This window comes from Plectropomus leopardus, chromosome 10 (genome assembly GCF_008729295.1).
Source record: "Plectropomus leopardus isolate mb chromosome 10, YSFRI_Pleo_2.0, whole genome shotgun sequence".
Classification (NCBI taxonomy): Eukaryota; Metazoa; Chordata; class Actinopteri; order Perciformes; family Serranidae; genus Plectropomus; species Plectropomus leopardus.
In genome coordinates this window covers 15,035,705-15,059,359 of record NC_056472.1, presented here as the reverse complement: position 1 = coordinate 15,059,359, position 23,655 = coordinate 15,035,705, and the positions used below count along the sequence as shown (strand labels likewise).

The 23,655-nt window shown below is 40.0% G+C and overlaps 1 protein-coding gene across 9 annotated transcripts in view; it reads left to right on the top strand.

Moving 5' to 3' along the window:
* The window catches only part of dip2a (disco-interacting protein 2 homolog A), a 107,963-nt gene extending 94,125 nt beyond the window's left edge, over nt 1–13,838 (top strand). For 4 of the 9 annotated variants that reach the window (XM_042494194.1, XM_042494202.1, XM_042494198.1 and 1 more), the window contains 20 exons: nt 307–387; nt 1,950–2,077; nt 2,239–2,353; nt 3,834–4,035; nt 4,195–4,304; nt 4,610–4,690; nt 5,089–5,206; nt 5,424–5,545; nt 5,743–5,854; nt 5,996–6,105; nt 6,534–6,664; nt 7,372–7,540; nt 7,995–8,165; nt 8,634–8,663; nt 11,138–11,199; nt 11,369–11,426; nt 11,542–11,616; nt 11,836–12,010; nt 12,148–12,271; nt 12,440–13,838. In XM_042494194.1, coding sequence (XP_042350128.1) covers nt 307–387; nt 1,950–2,077; nt 2,239–2,353; nt 3,834–4,035; nt 4,195–4,304; nt 4,610–4,690; nt 5,089–5,206; nt 5,424–5,545; nt 5,743–5,854; nt 5,996–6,105; nt 6,534–6,664; nt 7,372–7,540; nt 7,995–8,165; nt 8,634–8,663; nt 11,138–11,199; nt 11,369–11,426; nt 11,542–11,616; nt 11,836–12,010; nt 12,148–12,271; nt 12,440–12,692 — 2,427 coding nt within the window. In that variant the 3' untranslated portion in view covers nt 12,693–13,838. The remainder of the gene's footprint in view (nt 1–306; nt 388–1,949; nt 2,078–2,238; nt 2,354–3,833; nt 4,036–4,194; nt 4,305–4,609; nt 4,691–5,088; nt 5,207–5,423; nt 5,546–5,742; nt 5,855–5,995; nt 6,106–6,533; nt 6,665–7,371; nt 7,541–7,994; nt 8,166–8,633; nt 8,664–11,137; nt 11,200–11,368; nt 11,427–11,541; nt 11,617–11,835; nt 12,011–12,147; nt 12,272–12,439) is intronic. The other 5 variants (XM_042494200.1, XM_042494197.1, XM_042494199.1 and 2 more) reach the window with 3 other exon arrangements.
* Nucleotides 13,839–23,655: the final 9,817 nt, after the last annotated feature.

Genomic DNA, 23,655 nt, shown 5'->3' with positions numbered 1-23,655 from the left:
AGAAAGGATACATAAAATGGCACTTTGGAAAGGATTTTGTGTAAATTCAGTTAATTGTTTACCTTAATAAAACATTTTCAAAATAATGTTAGGAATGTTAGGTTTGCACCATTATTCTACAGTCTTCATCTTTCTCTAGGGTCACACAGCATACTCTGAATGCTTTATTGACTTTTTGATCATTTATTGCCACTCGATCCAGTATGCAAATGCTAACTCATGCAGAGTTGTATCAAGTAAAGGCAATTGAAATATTTTGTCCTTCATCCATGGATGTGTTTTTAACAGTGTTGTGTCTATTTGCAGACCATCCCAGTAACATCATCTGGGATTCCCATCAGCGACAGACCATTTACCAGGACCTCACTGCTGGGCTTTGTGGGACCAGTGAGTTTCGCATCATTAATATACAGTTTTTTAACTTTACTCTGCACTGCTGTCTGTCTAATAGGCTATTAGGCTTTAGCATCAGGATAGCCCCGTTTTCAACATGTGAAATGTAATTTTGCTAAACCTGCCCAGGATCAGCCCACTCAAATGAGATTAGACAAGATAAAACTATTGATCCACAGAGGATAATTTGGTTGTTGCAGCAGTGCAGACACTGATTAAGTACAGATAAATAGAGAAAATAAAAAAATAAAAGAATAAATAATAAAAGAGTCAAATAAAAGATATACTAAAATACTATGTAAAAATATACAAGCACACACAGAGACAGAAAGTCTGTTTTAACAACATACACAAGATTGATATGGTTAAATAAACAAATAAAATTCATAGAAATTTTCAGTTAACATTCAATTAAACAAATCACAAAAGTGTACCTTTGGAAGTATTTTGCCATGCAGATACAGTAGTTTTAGTTTTATTTGTTCAGTATTTGAGATATACAGTATGCCTGTTAGGCTTCTGCTGGGAGCTCATTAAAATGGAGGAAAATTTAATTGAATTTTAGCTGGAAAGATTATTTTAAAGAAAATAACTGTAGTGTATATCTCCAAAAACTATATCTCAGTTCCTCTAAAAAATTTGCAGACCTCTCTGAAGACAGTTTTCATATGGGACTATTTCTCCAGTACAGTAGCTCCAATAAAAGCAGAGATGTCTGTTTATTTAGAAATTGTTAGTTTAGACAAACAACTGGCTACACTTTAAAATCAGCAAAGAAGAGAATCATATTTTAAACTGTCACAAACTGAAATTATCCAGGGCCAGACCCCAATGCTACTACCCCTTTCCCAGCATGGAACTGGTTCCATTCCAGTCCCTGCCCCATATTTGGAACTGTTCAGGACATATTTACAAAAAAACCAAAATGGTTCAGAACCTGAAAAGTTGGTTCTAAGCTAGAACCGCAAGAAGCTAGCAGGCTTTCCTTAAACTGAAGTGCAAACAGTGATGACATCAGTGGGCATCATGCTGTACAAGTTAGAAAGTGAGGATGGAGAGGGATATAACGGAGAAGTCAAGTGAGAAATTGTCAGATAAAAAAGAGAATTATTAATAGTTGGTTCATGTTTGTTACTTGGTAAAAACAAATATCTGTAATAACAGAACAAAAATTTGCAGATAGTCAGTGTAATTCCTGGTTTTTCTTCTGCTGTTTACCTATGTTGATGACACATCTTTGATTACAATGATTTAGCACAAAACCGGTGGAAATGGGGGCTGCTAGACAGCACCAAGGCCCAAAGAGTCCTAAACAGAACCGGTTTAAGAGCCAGAGCTAATTTGAAGGAAAAGGGGTATGAGTGAGGCAAAAATGATGGTTTTTATTCCTAAACTGAAAGTAGAGCTCTATTCTGTTCAATAACTGTCTTGAGGTTTTCAGTTTCCAGTGTACTTTTACCTCACATGCTAGTTGTATGGATGTATACTGTACTTAAGATTGGGGCCAATATCAAGCTCTGGCCGTCTAACAGTATGTGCTCTGTGATTCCCACCAGGACAGCCTTGTGTTTGTCGTGGGAAAGATGGATGGGCTGATGGTGGTCAGTGGGCGGAGACACAATGCTGATGACGTGGTTGCCACAGCACTGGCCGTGGAGCCCATGAAGTTTGTGTACAGGGGGAGGTAAACAAGAACTCTGTACTTCTCTGCATATTTCTCATGCTGTGTCCACTGAAGGTGCATTGTTTTCCAACTCTGCATAGTGTTTCAGGACAGCAGAAACTGAGCAGTTTAATTGGAGTACAGTTTAGTTGTGAAGTGTTTTTTTATTTTTTGTGTTGCAGGATAGCGGTGTTTTCTGTGTCTGTGCTGCATGACGAGAGGATCGTTGTTGTGGCAGAGCAGAGGCCAGACGCCTCTGAGGAAGACAGCTTCCAGTGGATGAGTCGCGTCCTTCAGGTGCACATTGTGATCTATGTTTTTATTCACATCTTGTCACTGAGGACAAAATAACTGAAGGGCTGTTAATATTACTCCTTAGGTATTGATTTCAACAACATGTCACAAGGTTTTAGATCATTTTTTTTGTCCCCAAGGAAATAATCATTTTTTTCATGTCAGCTCCACAAAGATACTCAGCTTGCAGAACCTTCAAACTACCTTTAGATTATTATTATTATTTTGTAGTTCTTTCATTTTTTTAAAATTCTAAAATATGGGCTGTTGTAGGTTCATTGAATTCATTAATAAGGATGATTTCGCTATGCAGCTTGTGGACAGAAAATCAGTGAAGCCTTTTTGCATGCTTTGGAAGTGGGTTTAAATTGAAAGTGAGTGAAGAATACACAGCACATCAATATTTTTGTCTTAACATGGGTTATTTTCTAATCTCCATGTGCATATAAAAGAGATTTTTTTTAAAAACAAGAATAACTACAGGTGAAAACATCACCTACTGTATGGTGTTTACTTAAATGAAAATTGGACCAGGAAAAACACTAAGGCCCCTGTTAATTTTTAATTGTAAAATTTAAGCAACTTCGCCTGATTGTCTTTACAGCTTTGCTGATCTCCAGTTGATCAGATGTTGAGGTTTCATGGTGTTAATGACAGAACTTTAGGCAGCTCAAAGGCCTCTTGTTTATACTTTAATATAACATTTGAAACAGAATTACAAAGGGCCTTTATGGCAGTAAAAAAAACCCACAAAACAATTCATCAAATTTAAGAAGTGAGATATGGCCAGAAGTAGGGCTGTTTTTTGTTTTAATTAATTACAATAACAGTATCTTACTAATAGAGTGCTTCAAAGAACATCAGAAAGGTGAAGTGGGTTTGAAGTTAGTGCAGGTGAAGAATAGACAACCACTATGGTTCCTTTACAAATCTAGTCTGCATCTGGCAGCAAGGTTGTTGAAATGGAACTTCCCCCATGTGCTAAATGTGTAAGAGAGCTTTAGAGGCCAACACCAAAACATGGTCCTATCTAGAGCCAGTGTTTGGTTTGTCCATTCTGGGCTACCGTAGAACAACATGGCAGACTCCATGAGAGAGGACCAGCTCAATATGTAGATTTTAACAGCTGATTCTAAGGCAGTGAAAGCAATACAATCTTATTTTCAGATGATCATAAATAATTGAAAACAGTTATTACCATTATATACCACTTCTGCCCATAGATGCCCCTAAGTCCTACACACTGGACCTTAAAGTCCCAGTCAAAGCTGACTAAAATGTCAAATGATTTTGTCTCAATTTGGTTTACTTTCTAGACTGCATAAGCATATAACATAGATACATGTAAAAACAAGAATAACTGCAAGTGGAAAAGTCCCCTACTGTATGGTGTTTACTGGAAACAAAAAATGGATGATTTACTTGACAGAATTGCTGAACTCTAGTTCTCCTCAGTTTGTACACATAACTTGTCCGTTTCCAGGCCATAGACAGCATCCACCAGGTGGGGGTGTACTGCCTGGCCCTGGTGCCTGCCAACACACTTCCTAAGGCTCCCCTGGGCGGCATCCATATATCTGAGACCAAACAGCGCTTCCTCGAGGGCGCCTTGCACCCCTGCAATGTCCTCATGTGCCCTCACACATGTGTTACCAACCTGCCCAAGCCGAGACAAAAACAGCCAGGTAGACCAACAGCAGCATGGATCTGATTTAGAGTAAATTTAGCATGAATACTTGTTTACTTCTTTACTTATTTCTTCATTTGTTTTTTCTATTGCTGTTTATATTTATGTCAATATGCATGTAAGACCTAACATCACTGAATGTGGTTGTGCTGGACAGAGGTCGGTCCTGCTTCTATGATAGTGGGAAACCTGGTGGCAGGAAAGAGGATAGCACAGGCCTGTGGGAGAGACGTGGCCCAACTAGAGGACAATGACCAGGCACGTAAGGTAGATAGTCATCCTCATTTCACCCGCTCATTACCTCCACACATGCTGCAGACACAGGTAAGGGTCCATACTGAAAGGAGCCGAATCTGACATAAATACAGCTGACTGCTGTGTGAGCTCGGTGCATTTCTCTCATTTCTCTTTTCAGCTTCACATAGAAGAACAAAACCCAACTTGCCACCAACTCCATTGTTTCATTATATTTGTATTGTATTCTATATTCATTGTCCCAGTTTGTGTCTGTTTTTGTTGTGTGTCTCTCTTATTTCTCTGAAGATAAACGTGTCTGTCTCTCTCCTCTATAGTTCCTGTATATACAAGATGTGCTGCAGTGGAGAGCTCAGGCCACTCCGGACCATCCTCTGTTCCTTGTTCTCAATGCCAAGGTACTGCCTTTTCATCATGGTGTATAGAATTTAGTTTTGCCATGGCAAATGACTGGAAGACAATATTTTTCCAAGATGACGGGATAAATATGCTGTGTGTGAGCCATCATTTATGGGTCCTGAGAAAATAAAAGATGATTTGTCTTCAGAAATGATCTTGTTGTCTCAAGAAATCGTTCTTGTGCTTCTCGAGATTTGACAAATTGATTATGATTCAACATGAATTACTCTTTGACATAAATTATCACTTAAAAACAAACTTTTTTATCTCAAGATAATTAAATAATTAATTGACAATCTCGAGATAATGTCATTTTAAAAAACAAACATTTGCAAGCACTGCCTTTCTCGGCTTCTGTATAAATGAATGTAACGTGTTGTAACATTTTCGTCCTAAGGGCACGGTAGCGAGTACAGCTTCCTGTCTGCAGCTGCACAAGCGGGCAGAGCGGGTGGCTGCAGCACTGATGGGGCGCCTCAACACTGGAGATCATGTAGCACTCGTCTACCCACCAGGTGAGAATTGCTACTTTCAGTCCTGTACTTTAATAATGTCACAGCTGTGTCTTTGCTATCCCTGTCCTTATCTTTTAGGTTTGTCTATTAATCATAATCACACACAAGGAGAGACTCAGTCATGTTATTAATATTATTTTAAAGCTCGTTCTACAGTCATTTCATCAGCTATAAGGTGTAGAATGCCAAACACTTTAAATGTAACTATTATGTGCAGGAATCGACCTGATTGCCACCTTTTACGGCTGCCTGTATGCCGGCTGTGTGCCAGTCACTGTCAGACCCCCGCACCCCCAGAACCTGGCGACCACCCTGCCCACTGTCAAGATGATTGTCGAGGTAACAAAGAGTCTGCTGACTTATCTCAAAATTCTAATTTAATCTCTCCAAGCACGGTTATTGCAAACATTTAACCTGGTGAATGTCTGGTTTAAAAATAAAATAAACAAAGGTAACTCTGCTCCATGCAATGCAGGTGTACATTGCGTGAATAATTAAAATATATGAAGTAACACTTCAGTAACTGTGTGTTAAAGGTCAGTAAGTCGGTGTGTATCCTGACCACTCAAGCAATAATGAAGCTGTTGAAATCCAAAGAGGCTGCTGCTGCTGTGGACATCAAGAGCTGGCCCATGGTGCTGGACACAGGTGAGTTATACACACATATTGAACACAGTTTTTGTTTTCATGTCGCAACCGTCAATTTTCAAATAAAGAAAGAACGTGGTGTGTGATTTCTATACCTGCTTTAAAAACTCTTCCTCCTCTCTCCCTCTGTTCGTCCGCCAGATGACCTCCCCAGGAAGAAGAGTCCCCAGATGTACAAGCCTCCGACCCCCGAGATGTTAGCTTACCTGGACTTCAGTGTGTCCACAACAGGCATCTTAGCGGGGGTCAAGGTATGTTGAATGTTGGACTCACATGAGCCATCTGAGTTTTAATAGTGTGTCGTGTTGGGAGGTTACCAGTCTTTCTTTGCTCCCATTTCATCCCAAGGTTTATAAATCTTAATATTTTACACCATGAATACAACAGCAATATGGTAGCTGCCGTTACAAGTTGAAGAAATACAATACAAAAACTTTTAATTGGGTACATTTTAGCATATTTAAGTCCACAGTCTACAGCTGTAATTTATCTGAAGAGTGTTTTGTATTACTTGGCAACAGTCAGATTTTGTGTGCAGGAAATTTGAGCATGATGCAGCCAGCACACACACAAAGTGAAATCATGGATTTCTAAAAGCTCAAAGAGGTGTCTGTTGAAGTTCAGTTTTATCCCAGAATCCAGTTTTGATGCATTCTTTGTGTCCTTGTGTGTCCTCTAGATGTCTCACGCTGCCACCAGTGCCTTGTGTCGCTCCATCAAACTGCAGTGTGAGCTCTACCCTTCGCGGCAGATCGCCATCTGTCTGGACCCCTACTGCGGCCTGGGCTTCGCTCTCTGGTGTCTGTGCAGGTAAACCAGTACCTCTGAACAAATTAATAACAGTAATATTATCTGTGTTTAAGGTATACCATGCAGGAATTGTCAGTTACTGTTTGAAAACACAACATTCAGTTTCTTGAACTTCCTCCCTACACTATTTGTATGTACTCTTCAAGCCATTACTGTAGAAATGCTTCATTTGTTGTAATGGAAAAGTTGAGATTTAAGCAAGCTAACTAAGCTAACCGCTGTCACTTACAAAAAATAGGCCAACTCTGCATCGCTCATCATCTCCATCCTCCCCTTCAGTGCTTGCCAGCGAAACTGAAAACCTGTCTATATTTGCGTTTTTTCGCCACTGTGTCAGTGATTTTCGAAGCTTCCTCCTGGATGTGTGCTGCTTACAGTCTTGCACATGGCTGCTACCTTTTTATAGAGTCCCAACCTCACCTCAGCACTGTCATTGGCTTGGGGCTACACACCTCGTAATGTCCGAACACAGCAAATTAAGAAGAGAATGAGAAAATGCAGGTAGAGAGCAGAGTCTCAGCAGATTATTACACCACCACACACTTCTAGTGGATCAGTGATGATTATTTTTCAGCAAAATCCAGCATAATATACCTTTAAAGAGCCTCTGCTAGTGGCTTGTGCAAACTGTTATATTCTGTTGGATCTTTTGTTCCACTATGTTGTCCCACTCAGCCTCTGTTTGCATGTATGTTTCTTTATTTCAGTGTGTACTCGGGCCATCAGTCAATCCTGGTTCCCCCCCTGGAGCTGGAGAGCAATGCGTCTCTGTGGCTTGCAGCAGTCAGCCAGTACAAAGTGCGCGTCACCTTCTGCTCGTACTCAGTCATGGAGATGTGTACGAAGGGCCTGGGCTCACAGACAGAAGCACTGCGGGTCAGTTTGTCTCTTCAGGTGTTGAGTGGTGCCACTGGGGAAGCAAGAAACTACAACATTTTCCTCCATAAAATTTAAGGGTTGTCTTCAATTACCCCTTTTCCCTGTGGTGCTGTTGCCACAGCGCCGCAATTATGGAGACAGAATCAGGGTCCTCAGGGGTGAAACACTTCCCTCCTTTCTATTTGTGTGCTGATTACTGTCTGCAGCACTCAAGACCGGGATTTTCCACATGCCTGTGGTTTAATGAGAGGAATCTATCTAATAAAAAAAGTTCTGTTCATATGAAAATGTAACCATTAAGTTTCTCCTGTCGGCTTCTAGTTTACATGCACCCACAGTCATCTTTGCAAATTGAGAAAGAAGATTATATTATTACCATAATTAGAGTAATTTGCACTTAATTTTTTTAAATAGTTTTTACTGATCACACTCTTCTCTTTTCCACTTCCAGCTGCGAAATGTGAACCTGTCCTGCGTTCGTACATGCATGGTGGTAGCAGAGGAGAGGCCCCGCATAGCACTCACTCAGTCCTTCTCAAAGATCTTCAAGGACTTGGGGCTTTCACCACGCGCTGTCAGCACCACCTTTGGCTGCAGGGTGAATGTGGCAATCTGTTTGCAGGTAAGCAGCTAGTATAAGATAAAAAGGAGGAAGAGGAGGAGAGTTGGAGAGATCCAGAGTCCATAGGGTTCAAAATTTTATGGGGCGAAACTGGCCATGAATCTTTGCCACAATATAGATAAACATACAAGAAATCCTTGAAAAGTGCACGTTTGGCAACACTATAGAAGATGATGACGTAATCCGAGTGGCTTGATAAAAAAAATATGAAGCTTGGAATAAAAGGAAATGTGTAAAGCTTCATATATATATGTAATGTTTTTGAATGATGCAAAAACTCCATACACTGCTTCTCGGTCTGACATCATTTTTTCTTTTATCCTATGGCCTTCAGTGTTCTGTTTTATTTGTTTATCTCTATCTGTGATGAATATGTTAGTGTGTGTGTGTGTGTGCTTGTGTATCCATTTATATAAATATATACATATATATATATCTTTATTTATCTGTCCTGCCCTGTCCCGTCAGCCCAACAGGTTAGGGAAACTGGCTGAGCAGGTAACCCTAGGATAAGAGTTGCTGTTTGCTCATTGGGCTGCCGCTGAGTCTTAATGTGTGTGTGTGTGTGTGTCTGTGTGTTCCTGTGTGTGTTTGTTTATCTTGCATGGTTTTAGAACACGCTTAACACTTATTTCTCTCTTGGTTTTATTTCTCTCTGACAAGCTTCATCTTTACTTTACTGCTATTCATTTTAGCTGAGTCTTAGCTGTACCGGCTGACTCTCAACCATCGCTTTATGAAAAGTTATATGTGATGTGCAACTACATTATACCATGAGCTGGCAGCATGAACTCTGCTCTGATTAATTTGGGAGTGCCATGTCAAACCCTATGACCTTTGTTCCAACACGTGATACAAACAATTACATTGAAGAAGAGTATTGTGATCTTCCTTTTTTGTTTGTTTTGTTTTGTTGATAGCAGTGAAATTATGTTTTTAGGTTGAGCCAACATGTTGATCAGGTTCATAAAAACAAATGTGTTAGACTTGAGTGATCGATGCACTTTTAAATAGGCTAATAATCAGACTGCTGGCTTTGAATTATTGGCGCAGACTAATTGCTGGATTGAGACTCGTTGATGTTCATCTCACTCTGTGTTTGGCTTCACAGCGATGCGATGCTAGCCTGTGCTCTGACTACACACTGGCAAAGAAGTGAAGGAAACAATAATGTGTAGTGACTGAGTCTTACAGTAGCAGATGAGAAATCCCAAAGCAGAAGGAATCAGTATCTGATCAGTACTTGAGGAATGGATAAATAAGAATTCCGGTGCATGGCAGAGCTGTAGATATGTATCAGAACAATGGTGCTCAGTTAGAAATTTTCTGACACTTGAGTGCCTTTTTTGTTACAGAAGAAAAGCATTTAAAGGAAATAAACTACAGTTCTACACTACTTTCTTGTAGGCTTCAAAGAACTGGCACTGTAGCTTTTCCCAATCATGTTACACTTGTATGAAAACAGCATTAGAGCAGATGAAAAGAACTGTGCAGGGACTCACAGTGTCTGTGGCTACATGGTTGAGTTTTGCCAAAGTCCTAACTATCCTGGCTGGTTGGCTTCTGGCTGCCTCCCCCTCCCCTCCCCCCTGCTTTTTCAACAGTTGTATCATGAGCAGCTTCCACCTTCCCTCCACTCAGGCAACACGCAGGATTAAAGGGGACCTATTATGCTTTTCCCTATGGTAATACAATATCAGATATATATCTTAAATGTGGCCAAAGTTTCACATAATGAGGTAAATGTATACAAACATAATCTCTGTGAGCAAAACACTCAGACCTCAGCTAGTGATGGATTTCTTTATATGGTCATCTGCTCCAGGCACACTACTGCAAGTATTTACATCACAGAGCCCACACTGCTACATGTAGCTACATGCTAACGTCAGGAAAACATGTTTTCTTGGTTGCAGATGTTGTTAATTTTTCCCAGTTTCAGATCATATCCCTGCTGAAGCATGTCTACAAGATTGTGGTTGAGAGGCTTTTTCTTGGTGATTTTTCCACAGTAGAAGGTGCAGCTATACTCATAGCAGTCATTCCCCCACTGCAGTGATGGTGCACAGATGCTAAGACCCTGTAACTGCACCCGTACAGTATACACCCACAGGCCCCTGGAGTCAGGCCCATAATCCAAACTGTTCAAGTTGTTGCCTGTTAACAACAATAATAAGTAAAAAAAAAAAAGTTTTTGTTATTTGTAGAAATTACAATTACATAGGATGCACATCATGATATGGCGCATATTGCCATAAAATACAACAAATACAAAAACATTCTTGGTTCAAAGTTTTATTTGTTTAGTATGTCAGACGCAGTCGGCAATATTTAGAGGGAAACAGAGAGGTTGAAGAGGATGAAACAGGCCTACCTGAGCGTAAAAAAAGTAATTGACGGGCAGAATGGGCTACATTAAGCTACTAATGAGGCAGACAGCGTAATGTTAGCATAGATTATAGCCAGAACACCATGCATCCTGGAAATTCAATGTCAGGTGAGGGAAGTCTGGTGTGCAGCTTGATAGCAGTTGTGACTGTTCATAGTTTGTAATGTTCAAAAGCAGTGCTCTAAAGTGGTGTGTTAAATTTCGTTTTTTGCTTTTGAAATAATAAGTAAACTCACCATGAAAGATGTTAAAATTTGCCTGCTCTGTGCTGCAGGGGGCCTCAATTGTTTGTGTTACGGTGCTGCATGAATCTTTGGCCAGTCAGAGCAGACTGGGCTTTTTCGGGGGGGGGGGGGGCTTCAAGGCACAAACACTAAAACGGAGGGATTCAAACAGGTGGTTAAAACAAGTATTCCAGCAATGCCAAAATGAAGAAAAATAGGTATTTCTTTACCATTAAAGCATATAAATATGTTCTAGTACAATATAACAAGAACAATGAGCATAATAGGTCCCCTTTAATGTCAGGGCTATAACACTTACATTATCCACTCATGTCCCATTCTGCCTGTTTTTTCTCCAGGGCACAGCAGGACCAGACCCCACTACTGTTTATGTGGACATGAGAGCTCTACGACATGATAGGTAAGGGGCACCACTGCAGATATGTTCACACACTCTTGTGATTGTGATCATTTTCTAGCATTATAATCACATCCTTCAAATCTTGAACTGGACAGCTTTGACTGTTTTGTTTACATTTTCTTTTAATTGAAATTATAAAATGACTCATTTTGTCTTCTTATTTCTTCAGGGTTCGCCTCGTGGAGAGAGGGTCGCCCCACAGCTTGCCACTGATGGAGTCTGGGAAGGTACGTCACCATCCAAACATGCACACAAAACACTACAAATAGCTGTTACTTCACACCGGAAAAAGGGTTGCTCTTTTCTAAAGCTTCTAGAAATGGCTTCTGTCTGCTGTTGTAGATCCTTCCAGGAGTGAAGGTGATCATCGCCAACACAGAGACTAAAGGACCCCTGGGAGACTCCCATCTAGGGGAGGTGAGTCACAACGTCATCTGTGTTTTTTCACAGCTGACTTGTTTCACAGTCACCCGTTTTACCTGGTTGTGACCTACAATCTGTGCTATACAGTATATACACTCGCAGCTCCTCTGCTCAAGTTACAGTAGGTCAGGGCATATCCGGGGTGGGACATGTGTACGATAATTTATGTTAATGATCAACAGGTACTAATAATTATTATTCTGTATGTAATAGATTTGGGTAAGCAGTCCTCATAACGCCACAGGCTACTACACAGTTTATGGTGAGGAGGCGCTGCACGCTGACCACTTCAACACCAAGCTCAGCTTCGGCGACACGCAGACTGTCTGGGCGAGGACAGGTTACCTGGGCTTCCTGCGGCGCACTGATCTGACGGATGCCAGTGGAGGTTAGACTCACCAGTGCTCACTCTTACTTAAAGTCAGAATAATGCTTTGGTGTAGGCTGTACTCATTTTTGTCACCACAGAAAACTAACGATAACTTCTACCTCCTGCTTTTCGCTTTAATTTCATCTTTAATTCAGAACGCCATGACGCCCTCTATGTGGTGGGCTCTCTTGATGAGACTCTGGAGCTGAGGGGAATGAGGTATCACCCCATTGACATTGAGACCTCTGTAATCCGCTCTCATAAGAGCATAGCTGAATGGTGAGGAATTACATCAATTATAGATCCCTACTTTCTTACTGTTGGGTTTGAATTATCCATCATGTACTCCAATGTTTATCTATTTTATACTCAAAATATAGCTGAGCAACATGAATTCTCCATCTACTCTTTTCCTCTTTTTCTGTCTTTCCCTTCTGCTCCCTGCAGTGCGGTGTTCACTTGGACCAACCTCCTTGTGGTGGTTGTGGAGCTGGAAGGATCGGAGCAGGAGGCTCTGGATCTGGTGGCCCTGGTCACCAATGTTGTCCTGGAGGAGCACTACCTCATCGTAGGAGTTGTGGTTGTGGTCGACCCCGGTGTCATCCCCATCAACTCCAGAGGGGAGAAGCAACGCATGCACCTCAGAGATGGATTCCTGGCCGACCAGCTGGACCCCATATATGTGGCTTACAACATGTGAGGGCCCCGCTGCAGGAGGGTTCCCCCTCCACATGGCTTATCACACAACAGGTGACAGCAGGACATTAAACATGCGGCTCGTAATTGTAGCAGGCCCGGGGTCAGTATGGCTTCTGCTGAGAGAAAGCGAGCTCTTCTTTCAGCTCACAGAGGTTAAATGTGACAGAAACGCGGACGCAGAATAGAGAGAAATTCCAGGAAAAATAAGATCGACACAAACCTCATGTCTTTTTCTCCCTGTGATTTCTTGCAACAAATGTTTTAAAGGGCGTTTTTGTTTTGTTGAAGAGCGTTTTGTATGTATGACAGAGCGTCTGACTCCTTTAGCCCAGGACACCCAAATGCAGTACAGCAGGTGTTTAAAGGAAGACTTCAGCTCCCAAATTACAATTTGGATATCCATCACTCACTTTGTTTTTTTCACATGCTTCCACTGAGGTTGCATACCGTTTACATTTGAACCAGTTCTGGTACCTGTAATTCAGTGCTGGTACTGAAAGATACCTTTTTTCTGTGCTTAACTTCTCTGTAATAACAAAAAGTAAAGTTTTGAACAAGCTGCATGGGTAGCAGACTAAAATGCAGCTCCTCTGCTCTTGTCTAATCACACACAGAGTTTATCATCCATCTCTGTCTGTCTGTCTGCTTGTTTTTGTGTGTGTGTGTGTATGTGTGTGTGTCTGCTCATCTTAAAGTGATATGGCTATTACTAAAATAACAATATAGACAAGACGCCGAAACTATTGCAGCAGATGGTCACTACAGCGAAACTTTTGGTTGTCTCTCTGGGAAGCTTTCTGGCGCTGCCACCTCTTGTCTCATCCAGCTGTTGTTACTCAGATGCATTGCTGGGTACCAACATTTGCCACAGAAAGATTAAACGTGAATTGGTGTTTGGTAGTACCTTAATAATTGCAAGGTACCCTGAAAATTACCAAGTTTGGTACCCAACCCTAGCCTCCCCGGTGAACAAGGCATCCAAAAACAGAGAAATCCTTGATGGATTAAGGTCAATGATATCAAAACATCAGTTTATAAACTCTCACACATCTTATTCATACAGTCATTTCTCAGTCGTATGCTCAGTACTGCCCAAACACATGCATTTTTTATTTAACATTTTGCTGAAACAAAACTTATCTATGCTCTCTTCACAATCAGACTACATTGACAGTCATTTTACCTTGCTGAACACAGGAGCTGATGGTCTACCGCTGCCTAAATAAGGTAATTTGCTTGTGTTGTAGAGTGTCTTTGTTGTTTTAAAGGGTTCCTTTGGATTCACTTAAGTCACACAATAAAACGAACAAACAATTAATAGATACAGCTGTAGACCAGCAGCTCCTGTGATCGGTGAGGTAAAATTACCACTTTTATTAATAGGGTCTGGCTATAAAGAGAGCATAGATAATTTCACTTTAAGTTCAGTTACTTGTCAGAAAGGGCTGTCTTTTTAGGAAGTAATGAGCATATGACTGGATAAATGAGACTTGTATTACACTGCACGAGTTGTTTGAGAGTCTGTAAGTTGGCATTTTGATATAGTTTTGTGGTTGACTATGACTAATACATCGTGAATTTTCTGTTTTTTGATTATTTGTTCACCAGAGACGTGAGAAAAACACAATTTCTCCACGAATTCAAGGTGACGCAGGGTGAGTAATAGATATACAAAAGGTCATTTGGGGAGTGAAGTAGTCCTTTAAGGTATAATACTACACTGTGCCATAAACATAATCTACTTTGTCAATATCCAATATTACGAATGTTAGTTGTGTTTGCCATGCACCTGTGCCATAGAACAGGATTGACACCAGTACCCGAACAAACGAGTGCTAACATGTTTTGTGTTCACAGACCCTCCTGTACCATTACAGGTCGCATGCTTTTCATTGAAATATTCTATCCCACGTACATTGTCATACATTTTTGGAGAAGAAACTCTTCAGATTATAGAGGTGAAATCTTATGTTTGTGTTCCAGCTCAGTTCAGATCATGTTATTGCATCAACAAAGAAGCACACAGCAGTGGTGTCGGCAGGGCAGTAAGTGTTATTCACTGCTAATTCCAGTAGTCTTTTAGTTTGTGGTGTCCGTAACGGAACGCGCAGAAATGATGTTGACTCAATCTCATTTTTTTTCTAAATCTAAAATGTGTAATATATTGTTTTATCTGAACAAAATGCAATATGTGTGATGTGAGCGATGTTGCTTTGAATGACTGCAGACAGTAAGTGCCGATCATTCAAAGTCACGGGATGGCGAGGAATATAATCGTTGCTTACTATGAGCAACGTGCCAAATGATATGAATTAAGCCTTAAGTGTTTTTTCAGACGCCTGTTCCTATCCCAGCTCCTGTTTTTGTGAAGTTCATCAGCTGTTGGATAGGGAGAGAATATGCAGAGGGAGGTTAGGTATGGTGAATCCTGCTATTATTGCACCCAAAGTCTTTCATCTTTTCAGCTAAGATGGAAATACTTGATCGTAACATCAGCCATTCAAACACGCACTAACTCCATACATTTTTTAAATAATGTCTGTCCCGTTGTCAGTTGTGTTGAATGTGTGTTTTATAGCAAAAGACTGGAAGAATTTGCAGTTGGTGTAGGTTTGATGCAGAATGTCTTCACCTCATTTCGAATGCCATAAGGTTGAATGAGAGTTGAAAAATGTGCGTTGCATGCACCATATGAAGGCAAGTGTCTAATATGCTCGTAACACCTTGACCTCCCACCTTATCACTTTGTAAAGACTCGCTTCACTGTATGTTGCTTCTTTTTTCTATGTGCACATCCCTTCAGAAACAGGCTCCAGCCTGCTGTAAGTATGTACAGGTTTTGTGTAAATTATTAATAGATGGAGGAGACAACATAACACAAAGACTGAATCTGGTATATATGTGAACTTCTTCCTCACAAACAACAAATTATTTGAAACGTATTCTCATGTGTGGACTTTGGGAAGAGACACAAAAAGCCTTGTAAACATTTTTATAGTATGAAAGAACAGTGGGAACTGGCCACTTCCAGGATGAGACGAAGCACACGCCGAGCACAACGAGAGGACAGTTACACTCTGGTGACTGATGACATGTTGCGTCCTCCAGAGCAAACTTTTGTTGTTAACATATGGAAAGATACATTTGTCTGATATATGGGTAGTTGTCATTATTTTCATAACATGATTTCTTAATGAATAAAAAAGTGCTTTTAACTTGAAATGTTTGCTCTCACTGGCAGTTGAATATCCAGTCGTCCAGCCCAATAGAAATAATCAAAGTTCCTTTTTCTAAATGCTAGTATTTGGGCTCACAGTGACAGGGTTCCCGTGAATCCTTAAAAAGTTATAAAAAGCATTAAATTGATTACTCTAAAAATAAGGCCTGAAGTGGTTTTATGACTTAAATAAATATTTTTAAATTTTTCTTTTTTTTTTTTTTAGTCTTAAAAATGCTCAGACATAGGAAGTAGAATGTTAAAAAATTATGCTAAATATTACCAAATCGCTCTTCATCCTTTTCCTCAATGGGAATTAATGCAGAGGAATCCCACATGCAGAGTGAGAAACATGAACTTATGGCTACAAATTTTGCACTTAACTTCATCAAAAAAGTTATAAAACCCAATAATGTAGTATCTTGACCAATTATGTACTTTTCTCGATAGGATATATTCAAGACAGCTTTAAGTAAGTATAACTTAACTGAGGTGTCCAGGCCAAGGTGCTTGCTGCTGGAGCCTTATTGTCTTTGTTCAGAATATTCTTCTTTCTGTGTATTTCTTTGTTATTTTTATCTGCTAAACATGTTGGTGGAGCAAAAACCTCAAGAGAAAATTTTCCCAAAATTGACAGTCTGGTTGCAAATTCCACCCACTACTCAGGCAAAAATAATGACATGCAATAACGTCAAGGTGGTACAGTAACAATCATCTTCAAGTTTCAGCAATAACCCCAAAACAGCTTGGTTTAGAGTTGGTAATTTTTCACCACTTTCATATGCTTTAAAAATGTCAAGTTTGGGGAATTTTCTTTCTTCTGCCCTGCTGTAGTCTGGTGACTTGAACATGGTGTACCTGCAGCTCACCTGATGACAGATGGGGTAGGCTCCACCCCCCAGAACCCTAATGAAGATAAGCGATTAATGCTAATGAATTAATTAATTAATAAGATAGTGCCTCTTATTCTTAAATTTCTTGAAATCATACTTTGGGGGGACTTCCGGGTTAGCATGAGAAAAAGGCAGACTTGAAGGGGGTCTCTTCAGAAGCACAGTAATTTTCCATCCTTCTGTCTGTGAGTTTGGGAGACTATGAGCGATAATTTGCGGAGGAGGAAAGAGGTGCGAGCCACCACTTCACCAGCGATGACGGCCTCCAAAGCCAATCTGGCTAATGGCTGGTGATCCTACATCCCTCCCCGCGGACCAGGAGAAGTTTAGAGAGTGAGACCATCGACAATCACGACAGCCGGATGACCGACCTTAAGCAAGCTTAGTCAGGCTGCAGCGACAGACTTGCGAAAGTCGAAGATATGTGCGCCTCGCTAAAAGACGGCAACTATCGTCTTGCCGACACTGAGGATGATCTCCAGAACAGATGGAGGCGCTGCAACTTGACAGTCGCCAACCTTCCCCAAACTAAAGTGGAAGCGGCTGACCCGGTGAAATTTATGTCGGGCTTTTTTTTGCCGAGCTCTCAGGAGGCCATGTGTTTCCCTCCCCGCCGACTTTGGACCGTGGCAACAACCTCGGCGCGCCGCGTCCTGGAGTCAACTCAGGACCCAGACCTGTAATAGTGATTATCAGGACAAGGAACGCGTTTTGAGAGTGACCCGGGAACGAGTCATGTTCTACCCGGACTACAGCGCCACTGTTAAGAAAAAACGAGCAGCGCTGGCCAATTTCTAATCCCAGTAATGATAGCACTAACATAGCATCATGGGCATGTAAATGGCTTAGCTTGTAAGTTGCAGCAATACGTTTGCGACTCCAAGAAATGTATCTTATACATAATGGTTCGATTTTATGAAATAAATAATGGCTTTGCAATGCACGTTATGATTGACATTGCCTGTGATGTTTCTCCGGAGCTGCTACTGCCCTCCATGTTTGCCTCTGGGGCATGCGCAGTTGGAGGAATCGCGGATCGATTACTCTCCCTGCGACCTGACTGTGACCTCAGTGACGTCATTTCAGCACTTTTCGATTCGTACCTGTAAACTTGGGCTCGTGCTCACAGTGAAGACTTAGAAAACGTGAGTTGTATTCATAAGACTTTGCACTGACAGATTTTACACTCATATAAAAACAATCCAAACTGGAACCCAATTTCACAGACTCAGCTATATGACAGCAGAATTTTGTGTAAAACAACTTTTTTGACCTAGAAATTGTTGAAATTACAAATAAGAATGATTAATTATGGATACATCTTTTTGACAGCTATCTTACACCATATAATATCGCTTTCTACGTAATCTTTATTTGCTGTTCTGCATGTTTAACTGTCACACAGGTAGCCTACAGTTTCATTTTTACACTATTGGTGCAACTCTGCCATCATAATAATTCTTATTTCCCAGTTGTAGGCTATTGGATGATCAAATTTGTTTGTTATAAATACAATTCTTGCAATCTATTTTTTTTAATTTTGTGTCATGTGACTGTTATATGGGAGCCACGCCTTGTTCTAGATTATGTTGTAGGTAATGAGTGAGTGGATGCACTGCAAGATTATTTTTTCCTGCGGTTCTCTTCGTTTTGGGAAGTAGACCTAGGATTTTTTGTTTTGTGTTTTGTTCTTTGTTTTTGTCTGGGATTAGCCTACAATTTGATTACTACAGCCATTAAAAGGACTGATCAAAATGGTAGAGTCAGGAACAGCTTTTATAATAAAGGGCTATTGACAACATTTTTAGATGGTCTAAACAGTCCAAGAAATTTTGATATGTCAATTTATTTTGAAGTTCTGTATTTTCAAACATTTATCTTTGAGTGTAGTTTTACATAAATACCCATGAATAAAAAAACAGAGTAGGCAATTGTAACCACACCTGGTGTGCATGTGGGGATGCTTTGTCTGAGCTTCAGTGAGCAGTCCTGATATATTCTACCACTAAAGGGGGACACAAATGCAAAAAGTTGATATCCTATAATCAGCTACAGGGATTCATACAATACTGCATAAAGTGGGTGCGACTTCTTACAATACATCTACAAAGCTGACATTTGTGTTTTTAACACATCAACTGCATTGTAACAAAAGGTTGCCTCACTGCAAATTACGGTCAATCCAGAAGTCCATCACCCTATGTTTTGAAGAAATCAGATAACTTTTATATCTCCATAAGTCTTCATTCCAGTGCTACCAAAATTGATGGACAGATAGTATGCTTTAAGCTTATTTAAGAGGAAAAACAGTTTTGCATAATGTGAATCCATGATTTAGGATGACATACTATACAATGATGTTTTTGTACAATTTTGGACGACTTACCATACTATGACGTTTTTGTGCAATTTTAAACTGTACTATCACATGCTTTTTTTGATTTTTGACTTTTTGTGAGATTTTGGAAGATAAACTATATACTATGATGATTTTGTGTGATTTTGGACAACATACCAATTCAGTTACGTGTTTTTTGTGATTTTGGACATTTTGTGAGATTTTTTGACAACATATTATACTATGATGTTTTGGTGCAATTTTGGACAACATACTACACTATGACGTGTTTTTGTGATTTTGGACTTATTGTGCAATTTTGGATGACATACTATACTTTGACATTTTTGTGGGACTTTGGATGATATATGTACTATGTGTAAGAAAGCCCTGAGCGGGCCCAACCAGCCTAGAGCACACTATCAGATCCCACAAATGGTGGCATCGGCCATAGGCCTAGGCAGTGTTACGTTGCCAGGTGTTTGAGCCCCACCTTACCTCATTCCAGCTTGGTCTTACTTGTCCCCTGCTGCATCTTTTCCTGCATCGGCTGCCTTTGGTGGTTACCCATGGGAGAGAGACTTTAATTGCTACTACGGCATCCTGAAACCGGCACTGCCTACCATAAACAGCGGCCGTGGGAGTGACTTTGCACGACTTATGATGGCACTTGATAACCTAACAGACAATCACAGACATTTGACGGAGCTGTACAAATACCAAGTGTTACTTGGCCAGCTCCCAAGTGCACTCCAACTTCCGAAAGCCTTCATATATGATCCTTGGCTTGTACACTGCTGTTTTGCAGGCCTTGCATGAAAAGTATGGTCAACCCTGGCAGCTTGTACAATCTGAACTTGGATCCAAACTCAACTCTATATAAAACTGGAAAATGCTGAGGCCTTTGATTCTTTCGCTCTGTAAATCCAGTCACTGGTAGTGATGCTCATCTTTGTGGAATATTGCATAAGCCGTGGAATTCTCCGGAGTAACACAGACCAGACTTGTACCTTGTCAGACCTGGCAGCGTGGCTGCAAATGAAGGCCCAATCCAAACACCTGGCCAGTAGGGTGACAGCTGATTACCTGAGCAAGACCCCCAAGTCTGTGAAGAAAGAGTGTGATTGTGATTATGTCCTAAAGAGAAGAGCCGTTTTTGCATTATTCTATGCTATGGCTTGTCTCACCACGCTATTTTATGCGGTTTTCAGCTGTTTTCGGGACATGACATATTTTGACAGTTTTCGCCATACTACAATGTTACCTTATGGGTCATTTTTTTACATAGTATGTTATGATATTTTTGGCTGTTTTTGCAGCATTCTATGCTATGGCATGTCTTAGGACATTATTTTATGCGGTATTCCGCTGTTTGAAAACTTTTTTGGGGCATGCCTCAACTAACTATTTAATGTAGTTTTCAGCTTGGACATGTCATTTTTTGTAATTTTTTGCCATTATGTAGAATTGCTTTTTGGGTCAGTTTTTCAACATGATATATTATAGTGGTTTTGGCCATTTTTGCATCATTCTATCATGTGTGATGCCTCACCATGTTCTTTTATGCAGGTTACAGCTGTTTGAAGATGTTTTTGGGACATGTCATTTTTGGACATTTTTGCCTTACTTTGCCTTGCTTTTTGCTTCATTTTTTCAACATACCACATCATGGTGTTTATGGTCTTTTTGCAACATCCTTTGCTGTTGTGTGTCTCTGCAAGCTTTTTTATGCAGTTTACAGGTGTTTTAAGCTTGTTTTGGGACATGTCATTTTTGGACATTTTTCCCTTACTATAGCCTTGCTTTTTGGGTTTTTTTTTTCTCGACATGCCACATCATGGTGTTTTTGGCTGTTTTTGCAACATTTTATACTGTGGTGTGTCTCTGCAAGCTTTTTTATACAGTTTACAGGTGTTTTAAGCTGGTTTTTGGACATGTCATTTTTTGACATTTTTGCCTTACTATAGTCTTGGTTTTTGGGTCATTTTTTCGACATGCCATATTATGGTGTTTTTTGCTGTTTTTGCAGCATTTTATGCTGTTGTGTGCCTCTGCAAGCTTTTTTATGTAGTTTACAGTTGTTTTAAGCTGTTTTTGTGACATGTCATTTTTGGACATTTTTCCCTTTTTGGGTTTTTTTTTTCGACATACCATATTCTTGTTTTTTCGTGTATTTTTGCAACATTCTATTCTGTGGCAAGTTTTTGCATGCTTTTTTATGCAGTTTACAGGTGTTTTAAGCTTGTTTTGGGACATGTCATTTTTGGACATTTTTGCCTTACTATAGCCTTGTTTTTGCAACATTCTATGCTGTGGCAAGTTTTTGCATGCTTTTTTATGCAGTTTACAGGTGTTTTACGCTTGTTTTGGGACATGTCATTTTTGGACATTTTTGCCTTACTGTAGCCTTGCTTTTTGGGTCATTTTTTTAACATGCCACATCATGGTGTTTTGGGCCGTTTTTGCAACATTTCATGCTGTGGCGTGTCTCTGCTTGCTTTTTTATGCAGTTTACAGGAGTTTTAAGCTGTTTTTGGGACATGTCATTTTTTGACGTTTTTGCCTTACTATAGCCTTGCTTTTTGGGTCATTTTTTCAACCTGCCATTTTAAGGTGTTTATGGCCATTTTTGCAGTATTTTATGCTGTTGTGTGTCTCTGCATGCATTTTGTGCAGTTTCCAGTTGTTTAAAGCTTGTTTTGGGACATGTCATTTTTTGACATTTTTGCCTTACTATAGCCTTGCTTTTTGGGTCATTTTTTCGACATGCCATATTATGGTGTTTTGGGCCGTTTTTGCAACATTTCATGCTGTGGCGTGTCTCTGCTTGCTTTTTTATGCAGTTTACAGGAGTTTTAAGCTGTTTTTGGGACATGTCATTTTTGGACATTTTTCCCTTACTATAGCCTTGCTTTTTGGGTCATTTTTTCAACATGCCATATTATGGTGTTTTTTGCTGTTTTTGCAGCATTTTATGCTGTTGTGTGTCTCTGCCAGCTTTTTTATGCAGTTTACAGATGTTTTAAGCTTGTTTTTGGGACATGTCATTTTTGGACATTTTTGCCTTACTATAGGCTTGGTTTTTGGGTCATTTTTCAACATGCCAAATTATGTTGTTTTGGGCCGTTTTTGCAACATTTTATGCTGTGGTGTGCCTCTGCACGCTTTTTTATGCAGTTTGCAGGTGATTTAAGCTGATTTTTGGACATGTCATTTTTGGACATTTTTCCTTTACTATAGCCTTGCTTTTTGGGGGTTTTTTTTCGACATGCCATATTCTTGTGTTTTCGTGTATTTTTGCAACATTCTATTCTGTGGCAAGTTTTTGCATGCTTTTTTATGCAGTTTACAGGTGATTTAAGCTTGTTTTGGGACATGTCATTTTTGGACATTTTTGCCTTGCTATAGCCTTTGTTTTTGGGTCATTTTTTCGACATGCCATATTATGGTGTTTTGGGCCGTTTTTGCAACATTTCATGCTGTGACGTGTCTCTGCTTACTGTTTTATGTAGTTTGCAGTTGTTTTAAGCTGTTTTTGGGACATATCATTTTTGGACATTTTTGCCTTACTATAGCCTTGCTTTTTGGGTCATTTTTTCAACATGCCATATTATGGTGTTTATGGCCATTTTTGCAGTATTTTATGCTGTGGTGTGTCTCTGCACGCGTTTTGTGCAGTTTCCAGTTGTTTAAGGCTTGTTTTGTGAAATGTCATTTTTGGACATTTTTGCCTTACTATAGCCTTGCTTTTTGGGTCATTTTTTGGACATGCCACATCATGGTGTTTTTGGCTGTTTTTGCAACATTTTACGCTGTGGTGTGTCTCTGCAAGCTTTTTTATGCAGTTTACAGGTGTTTTAAGCTGGTTTTTGGATATGTCATTTTTGGATATTTTTGCCTTACTATAGCCTTGCTTTTTGGGTCATTTTTTCGACATGCCATATTCTTGTGTTTTCGTGTATTTTTGCAACATTCTATTCTGTGGCAAGTTTTTGCATGCTTTTTTATGCAGTTTACAGGTGTTTTATGCTTGTTTTGGGACATGTCATTTTTGGACATTTTTGCCTTACTATAGCCTTGCTTTTTGGGTCATTTTTTCAACATGCCACATCATGGTGTTTTTGGCTGTTTTTGCAACATTTTATGCTGTGGTGTGCCTCTGCACGCTTTTTTATGCAGTTTACAGGTGTTTTAAGCTGGTTTTTGGACATGTCATTTTTGGACATTTTTCCCTTACTGTAGCCTTGGTTTTTGGGTCATTTTTTCGACATGCCATATTATGGTGTTTTGGGCCGTTTTCGCAACATTTCATGCTGTGGTGTGTCTCTGCTTACTGTTTTATGCAGTTTACAGGAGTTTTAAGCTGTTTTTGTGACATGTCATTTTTGGACATTTTTGCCTTACTATAGCCTTGCTTTTTGGGTTTTTTTTTGACATGCCATATTCTTGTGGGGTTTCGTGTATTTTTGCAACATTCTATTCTGTGGCAAGTTTTTGTATGCTTTTTTATGCAGTT